General features: G+C 34.3%; 1 protein-coding gene and 1 pseudogene across 1 annotated transcript; one reads left to right on the forward strand and one right to left on the reverse strand.

Moving 5' to 3' along the window:
* Nucleotides 1-2,830: 2,830 nt before the first annotated feature.
* On the forward strand, nucleotides 2,831-5,115 carry LOC114131221 (putative nuclease HARBI1; annotated as a pseudogene).
* Nucleotides 5,116-6,188: 1,073 nt separating this feature from the next.
* On the reverse strand, nucleotides 6,189-7,804 carry LOC126555663 (uncharacterized). The gene is made up of 5 exons (XM_050210567.1): nucleotides 7,689-7,804; nucleotides 7,291-7,422; nucleotides 7,130-7,222; nucleotides 6,974-7,066; nucleotides 6,189-6,894 (listed from the first exon to the last, which is right to left on the reverse strand). The coding sequence occupies exons 1-5, from the start codon at nucleotides 7,774-7,776 to the stop codon at nucleotides 6,611-6,613; spliced, it is 690 nt and encodes a 229-aa protein (XP_050066524.1). The 5' UTR covers nucleotides 7,777-7,804; the 3' UTR covers nucleotides 6,189-6,610.
* Between the last annotated feature and the right edge of the window lie 1,955 nt (nucleotides 7,805-9,759).

Raw genomic sequence — 9,759 nt, forward strand, 5'->3', positions numbered from 1 at the left:
CCAAGCCGGATGAGGTCACGGAAAATGAAATTTACATATCTCTGAAACATGGGTGGTGATATACATAGTCCAAATGGTGTAAGTAGGAACTCATACTGACCGTTGGGTACAACAAACGAGGTGTATTTGATACTAGCCTCATCTACTGGAACATGAAAAAATCCGTTTCGCAGATCTAGTGTCGAAAAAACTACTGCGCCTCGTAGCCGGTCAATCTGGTCGTCGATTAACGGCAACGGGTAACGGTCCCTCACAATTTTTTTATTTAACTCGCGGAAATCAATACAGAGTCGAAGCGTGTCATCCTTCTTTTTGACCAACACGACGGGACTGGCGTACTCCGAGCAACTGGGTTGGATGATACCCTCGGATAACCATTCCTGGATCTGCTTATCTACTGCCATCTTTTCTCGCGGCGCCAATCTCCTGGGTCGCTGGAATACTGGAATCTCATCATGTAGGACAATGACCGTTTTCATTGGGGCAGTAACACCTTGAACTGGGCGGTATGCATCGACCAATTTCTGCACCACGACCGATTGAGTTCTCACGCCTACATCCAACTCGTCGACATTAGTGTTGATGTTCATTAACTGCTGGGCGGTACTGGCATGAGTAATGGTAACAGACTGAGGGCTTACCCTTAGCACGGCGTTAGTCTGGAATAATGGTCGACCTAAAATAATATCATACCCTATGGCACCATCGGGCACAGAATACATATCAACCTGGTAGCTTTCTCCATCCACGGTTAGTTTACATTCGAAACGACGATCCGTATGAAAGTACGCGTTAGCTGGTCCATTCAACTGCGTACGACTCGGGATGCTGTGTATGCCACTCAACTTTTTAAAAAATGACTCTCGGCACAGGTGTATATCGCATCCGGTGTCGACAAGGGCCAACGCCTCCTGGCCAAGGATATACACCGGTTTTACAATCCTACCATTCGTATTGTAACTGTTGACCTGATAGACATCAGCGGGTCTATTCGAGCGGCTAGTAGCACCTGCATGCTGGTTATCAGACTTGGTGGGACAAGCAAACGACTTATGCCCGTACCCTCGACAGGCAAAGCATTTGGGTCCTTTACCCGCATCGGGACACTCTCGCGACTGGTGTCCTCAATCACCACAATTGTAACATCTTACTTCCGCCGGAACATTAGTTGCAGGGGCAGGTGGCATATACCTGGATTCGGCATTCCGTCTTTCGCACATCCTCGCATACAACTCCAGTTTAATTTTGAATTCGGGGATGGACGTTGCACCATAAAGCATACTTTTGTTAACCATTGCATCTGGAATTCCACAAATGATGTAGTCCATTAGCGCGTCATCAGGGACACCTCCTTGCATTGCCAGTTCGCGCATTCGATACAGGTATTGCAACAACGTTTCGTCTCGCTGCTTAAAATCGGTGGAGAGCAATCGATGGACATCTGCTGATGTTAGCCGGCTACGAAATTCACTAAGTAACCGAGCGCGTAACACCGTCCATGAGCTTAAACCATCTTCTGATCTAATAAAAGCCTGCGCCGTTCCTGAGAGCAAGCGCTTACAGTAAATAAACTTGTGTAGGTCTGACCAACTACACAACAAGGCCATTTCTTCGAAATCGTTAAGCCACTTCACCACTGAACAATGACCATCACCCGTAAAGGGTGACAATGCGTCTTGGACATCGCAGAATTTAATCGTATTGCCATTTGGAGCTTCAGTCTCGAGGTGAAAACTACTAATGCTCGGCGACTGCTTCCTGGCTGCTGCCTTCTGTTTACGAGGAGGCATTATGCAACCGAAATTCTCACGATCACACAATACGTAAACAACAATTAGCCGTAATCACGGTTAGCGTTTTATCAATGATAACAGTGTATCACAACTCGTACAATCACATCAGCTGATACAGGTACCACGGTACTAGTACGATAAACTTCGCTGATGATAATCGACAATTTGAGGTTATGTAAATAGCGATATACAACAATCTACAACACACCACGTTTTTCCCGCGCACAAAACAACAAAGGCGTACCATGTACGTGTCGTACGACAGTCCAACACACGACTACACGAGTTATTTCACACGGCGAATTCCGAACCACGCACTATTACCTATACGAACGGCACTCACGAACAAAACAATCGGCACGAGTCTATTCGTCCAGGCTACACAATTCAGAATAACGATTCGATTACTATCCCGGACAGGCCCCCAAAATGTGGGATATAAAGAATGACGTTAGACGAACTTAATAATAGTCTTAGACTCAATATATTTAAACTTAAATTACAACACATTAGACTCAATATATTTAAACTTATATTACAACACACTATAGTCTATAACTCGTCGGGCGTCGCAACATCAGTGTCCTCTCCCGACGGGTCACCACGCTGCCCCGACCCGGCCTGACCGCCAACAGTGTTACCATTCCACATATATATTATTAATCAGTTGCTAACCTTCCATGAAGTAAAATTAACTATTCTATGCCCGATTTTCAATACCAACATATTATTATATTTTTAACTAAAATATCATATTGAGTATATCAGAATTTAACTATATAAATAATACTATATTAAATCATACATTGGATTTGACTACAATCAATATTTATTAATTAATATATTATATTATGATTTGATCATGCCTGTTTAATATATGATCCACGATATATGTGTTTTATTTAAAATACACCTTGGAATAAATATCACGCAACTCTATTGATGATTACCTACACGTTATGAGCTAGAACGAATATAAAAAAAACGATTATGTACCCATGGTCTAATAACGAGCTTGAGAAACGATTAACTGATATATTTAGGCCCGGTATTACAATCATCGGTTACGTGCCGGTTACGATTTAACGCTCCGTAAACTGTTCCAGCCTGTATTACAAACGTCCGTAAGATAAAAAAGAGTCGATTATGTTTTCGTTAACTTATCGACCGATGCCGGCCGGTTTAACATAATACCACAGCCCGTTAAAGCTTTTGATTGGCGATTGAGTTTTTGTTTACTTTTTTTTTATCATTATGTTTACATTATCTATTTGATAATTTGTATTCAGGTATTCTTGTGTTTACTCTTTTGAAATTTTGATTATATTTTATTTATAAATAATAAATTTGTATTTAAATTAATATTTTGTACTTTATTAATTCACTCATCATGGATGTTTTGGATTACGATGATAATCATGAAAGTGATTCAGATAGCAGTTTATTTGAACTTGCTTGTATAATAGGTTTCCCTCGACAGGCAAAAACTATTCGTGATCGACCAGATCATTTTCAGGTGTGGAGGGATAACGAATTTTACAAAGATTTCGTTTGACTAAAACTACCGTGAAGTTTATCCTCGATGTCATAGAGACTAAAATTGCATCACCTACTGATAGGTATAGGTTTGTATATTTTTAAGGATCAAAACCCAAAGGTGGGCATTACCTAACTTAACTAGTTAATCATTATTAACTTAATAACTTATTCTGTAAATTTTTTTATTGTTTTAACTTAAATATTTTTAGTTAATTATCATTATTGTACAATTAAGTTAATTTTAATTTAGACAAAACAAATTATTTCGATTTTGATCATTATACTATTTTTGTATGATAATCGTAATATTTATTTTACGGCTCAACTTCAATTATTAATATTTAATTATGTATGGATGTCGCCGATTAGTTTCTGATAACGATGTACTATAAAAACAATGTTTACCTTTTTATTAATTAAGTTGAGCTAATTTTAAGTATCTATCTTATCTTTAAACTTACCAAGTTAAATTAATAATTTTGCCAATTTTCAACTTCAAACTAAAGGCAATTTAATTGAATTGACTTGCTACAGTTAATTATTTTCACTAATCTGCCCACCTTTGTCGAAACCCTTTCAACATTTAACTGCAGTTTTGGTTTCGATTTTGGTTATGAGCGATTTTCTAAATTTTCTAGTTTTGAGATTGGTGTTTTAAGTTCTTAAGTTTGGGTTACAGTCTTTTAACCGTGGTTTTAAAGCTTTTGGTGTTGGTTGCGCCTAATGCCTATGGTGCTAATAAATAATAAAACGAGATTTTTAGAAAACCGGTTTCGATCTCAAATTATTTTTGATTATTATTGATAATTAATATACATTATTTAAAATGATTAGCAATATATTATATTTAATGAATTTGTAGAAATAATGCAGTGACACCGGGTCAAAAACTATTAGTGACATTACGGTACTAAGCAACTGGATCGTTTATAGCTGCTTGTGGTGATTTCGCTGGTATACATAAAACAACTGCTGGAAAAATAATAAAGGTTGTTTCAGAAGCATTAGCCGAACATCGATCAGAGTTTATTTATTTTCCTTCGAATGACTCAGAAATACAAAAGGTTCGACAAGATTTCTATAATATAGCAAAATTTCCATCATGTGTTGGCGCTATAGACTGTACACACATTAAAATTAGGTCTCCTGGTGGAGATGATGCTGAAATATTTCGAAACAGAAAGCATTTTTTCTCAATAAATGTCCAAACAATATGTGATGCACAGCTACGTATACAAGATATTGTTGTAAGATGGCCGGGAAGTACGCATGATGCAAACATTTTTCGTAACTCCACCATTAAGAACAGATTTGATGACGGAGAATTTAACGATTGCGTTTTAGTTGCTGACAGTGGTTATGCTGTTCAACGTTATGTTATTACACCACTATTAAATCCTCTTACACATGTTGAAACTCTATTTAACGAGTCACAAATACGTACACGAAATCCTGTAGAACGCTCTTATGGTGTTTGGAAACGCAGATTTCCGATTTTAAGTCTCGGTATAAATATAAAAAACTTAAACACGGTTCAAGCAATTATAGTGGCAACAGCAGTTCTTCATAACATAGCTAGACAGTTTGGCGATAATGAACCTAAGGTAACAAACGAATTGGAGCATTCAATTAGTCTGACGTTAATTGATCCACAACTAGGTAATGGCAATGAAGGGGGAAATAGATCAGTACATAGAAAAAGATTTTTAAACTACTTCTCTACTATGGAATAAAAATAAAATAAATATATACAAAATAAGTTAAGTACATAAATATAATTAAAATATAAGAACAACAATTGATTTTATAAAATATTATTAAGTATTATTAAATATATACAATATTATTAAGTATTATTAAATATATAAAATATTATTAAGTATTATTAAATATATAAAATGTATTACCTATTAAGTATATAAATTATAAATAAATAAAAACTACAAAATATAATATAACAAAAAAGTATTTAAACTGAGTAAACATTTAAAAAATTAGACTAAATTAAAGACTTATGTATATTATATTAATCGCCTGCCTAGATATTTTAACTACTATTATTTAACTTACTATTCATACTGCTAACTAGTAGTGACCGTGGAGCACTAGACAAAGATGGTTCCTCAACTATCTTTTTATTAGAGTATAAACAATTTTTAAACACAAGTAAAATGTGATTTCGAAAAACCGGACCATGGCCAGATGATTTTCTCATATTTTTAATCGTCGATTATTCAACGATCACAGAACGCTATACTTTATAGTTTATACAGTTCACGAGTGTAGTGTATTTATTTTTGATGGGCATATTATTTCGTAATCGTAAATAATAAATAGGATGACTATCTTCATTGTTCACTCCGTTATCGATAAAAGTGATACGATTCAAAATGTTTAAAAATAGCGGTGTTCACCTATTAGTGGGTTTCCCACGCGACTTGTAATTGCGTGACCCATTTTGTTCACTGTATATTATGTATGTATGCGTGTGCGTATGTACCCACTACCCGCATTGCCTATTTTCGTTTTGATATAGATATAATAGATAAATATAAATGTCTTTGGTGTAAATTTCATTTCACGTTTAGTATCAACATTCTCAACAACAACCTACAACCATAACGGCGACACTTTTTACTTTATACTTTTATAGCCACCTATGATGACTTTATGCCCAGTTTAACACGTTAAAATATCAAACTGAGTGTTAGAAAAATTAATTCTTTGGTTCTCAAACTAGTTCGATTAATGAAGAAAAATTACAAAAAACTACAAATACCTACAGTGGCGGAAATTACTAATTTAGTGCAATCATGGGATGTGCAAAAGTAATTTATACATTAACACAAGTAAGTGACCAACAGTACTTACTACTATCCTAGTATCCAACTACTTAATACCTACCTATATTGGTGAATTTAGGTTAAAGGTACCAGGTACGCTATTTCATACTTTCTTAATGAAGATGAAATAAACTCACTAGAATATATAAAATTATGTCTTAAAATTCTGGCGCCAATAAAGTTCAGTATTTAGTCTATATATCAACATAATATAATATTTTAAAATAATTTATCTAATAACAATATAATATAACATAATAAAATAGTATTTAAACATTTAAACAATTAGAGGCTAAATTAAATTTCAGTCTAGCTTACATACCAATATTATATAATTTTAAAGCAATAAACTTAAAAACAATATAATACCTATAAAATAACAAAAAATTATACTAACTGATAAATTTAAAAAAATATAATTTTGATTGAACTAAATTATAATAAAGCATCTTTCAATATAACAGTTTTTTGTATTTTTAATAATTCTGTTTCTGCCTGAAACTTTGCCATTTTAGCAGCATGTTCTTCTGCTGCAAATTGTATTCTATTTTCTATTTCTTTTTTAAGTAAGTCTTCTGTTTGCAATTTCTTCTTCCAAAGTTCTTGTTGAAATTCCAATTGACATTTTTCAAGTTCACTTCGCTGGTTTGTTAAGGTCACTTTATTCTTAGCCCATAATGTCAATTTATCTTGTAATTGTTTACGTTTTTTGGTGTGACCTATGGATATTACAAACAATTACATAAAGAAAGTACATTTCATTCAAATTACTTATAATATAGTAATACAATCACCAACCTTCATCATTAGCATTAGTATTTTGATTGGTTGTACATAAAGCATTTGCTTTAGGTTGCTTCAACATTGATGGTGTATACTTAGCCCAAGATACTAAAATAGATGTGTACAAGTCAGTATTTATATTAAAATATAATTACAATAATAGAGTAATACCAGATGCTGCAGATAAATTATCACCAGTAAAACTTTGATTTTCAATTTTATTGCCCATATCTTTCTCTGTATAATCGAATAAAACTTGGTGCTCTATAGTTTAATTTGTTATAATTAATATATGATTAAAATATTATACCAAGGTAATAAAAATATTATACCATTTTCAGGGAAATATTCTTGGTAACAGTCTTCTGGGCCTACTACTAGGATATCTGACTCAGTCATATCAATATTTTTTTCTTTTGGGCCATCTTCAATTTCTTCTATTTCTGACATATGACTACCTCCAACTAAAAAATCAAATATTCATCAGTTCATTGATTACAAAAAGGATGGTCTCTTAACACACACAAAACAAAATAAATTTTAGGTACTAGATAGAAGCTTTAAATAATAATAAGATTTTAATTCAATCTGGTTATTATTTTATAAATCAATTAAAAAAAAACTTGGTAATTAGTAATTACTATAGATTCTTTAATTAGTTAATTAATACAAAAAGGTAAATAAAAACAACTTTTTCGCTAGTTATTGCTACTCTTTGCTATTTACCTACCTATGTCACTACACCAACTTTTATCTTGAATGAATCCAGTACCTCTTCTACCAATTTGAGATAAAATTCTCTCATCAATTGCAGTCATTTCAACAATTTTTGAAGTGCCACCCCCTGTGCTTGTAAATGAAGCTTTATTAAAACTTTGTTTCTTCTGAGCTCTTCTCATCATGTTCTCAAATTTACATTTCAGAACAGTGGATGGTCTGAAGCACTCAGTAGATCCAGAGACTGCATTATTATTAAATTCATTTTCTATTATTTTCCAATATTCTTTCTTTTTTCTGTGGATTGTGCAGGACAAGAACAATTTTCTTATTTTCTTCTTCTTCTTCTTCTTTGGCTTTTTACAGGCCTTTTAGGTCCATTGCCGCAACAACATACTGTCTCCATTCTTCTCTGTTTTGTGCCGTTTCTTCAGCATTCCTTACTCCCAACATCTTTAGGTCTTCTTTTATTCTATCAGCCCATCTCTGTCTAGGACGTCCTCTGGGCCTCTTTGCGTTTGGTTTCCATGCGGTTATTTGTCCGATTAGTCCTTTTGATCTCCATACATGCCCAGCCCATCCTATTCGTGCGCTTTTCAAGATCCCAGTAATATTGGTTCGTTATATAATTCCTCTAAATTTTTATTGCTACGTATTTCATATTCTCCTTCATTGTTTTTGTTTGGGCCAAATATCTTTCTCAATATCTTTCTCTCAAATACTTCTAACTTTTTTTCATCTGACTTTGTCGTCGCCCAAGTACTGCTTGCATACAAAGCTATTGGTCTGACTAGAACTTTATATAATGTTACTTTGGATTTCCTTGATAATAGTTTTGATTTGAACAATGGTAATAGTCCATAGTAGCTCCTGTTTGCTGCAATGAGCCGTCTTTTCACTTCTTCGTGGCTATTAGCATCCTCATTAATATCTGCACCTAAGTATTTAAAATTTCCTACCCTTTCAAATGTGTACTCATTTACTTTCAAGGAATCCGATCTGTGGTTTGTCTAGATACTATCATGTATTTTGTCTTTGTCTCATTAATTTTCAGGCCAATTTTTTTCCCCTCCTTCAGCAATATATCTGTTGTGTACTTTAGGTCGTCAACTGTTTCGGCTAATAGTACTATATCATCCGCGTAAGCGACTGCCGTTAGATGTCGATTGTCTTTTATTTCTATGCCCTTAGCTTGGGATATAACTGTCCTCATAACTGATTCTAGGGCGATGTTGAACAGTGCAGGTGATAAAGCGTCACCTTGTCTAAGGCCAGTCGTTACCTGAAACTCCTCTGATAATTCTCCTCCAAAACTAATTTTACTTTTTGAATTATATGTACACGATTTTATTAATCTGGTTAACTTGGCTGGTATTCCTAACGATTCCATGACTTCCCATAGTTTGTCTCTGTTGATTGAGTCATACGCTGCTTTGAAGTCAACAAATAGCAAATATGTGTCTTTATTGTATTCGTGACTCTTTTCAACAACTTGTTTTACGATGTGTATTTGATCTGTTGTTGATTTTCCTAGCATAAAACCAGCTTGGTATTCTCCAATTATTTCCTTGATATATGGGTTAATTCTAGTCAGTAGTATGTTGGACAATAGTTTATATGAAGTATTGAGTAGTGAGATCCCTCTATAGTTTTCACACTCCATGATGTCTCCTTTTTTTGTGTATAGGGCATATGATGGATATACGCCATGCTTCGGGTATCTCCTCTTGTTCCCAGATTGTGTTCATAAGTTTGTGTAGCTGGTTCAGTAGACCTTGGCCTCCCTTTTTTAGGCATTCAGCTACTATTTCATCATCTCCCGGTGCTTTCCCGTTTTTTAGCATATCTAGTCCCATCTTCACTTCGTCTTCTGATGGTTTTTCAAGCTGCTGTTCTACAGTAGAGTATTGAATTATTGTGTTATTTTCATTTGGTTGGTTTAGCAATTTTTCGAACATATCTTTAAATTCACACGCAATTTCTTTACTCTTTGTTAAGGATCCATCATGCTTCTTCATAGCTGTTGGCCTAGTTTGATATCCACGTTTAACTTCATTTACTTTTTCGAAAAATATTCTGGAGTT

This window comes from Aphis gossypii, unplaced genomic scaffold (genome assembly GCF_020184175.1).
Source record: "Aphis gossypii isolate Hap1 unplaced genomic scaffold, ASM2018417v2 Contig00981, whole genome shotgun sequence".
Taxonomy (NCBI): Eukaryota; Metazoa; Arthropoda; class Insecta; order Hemiptera; family Aphididae; genus Aphis; species Aphis gossypii.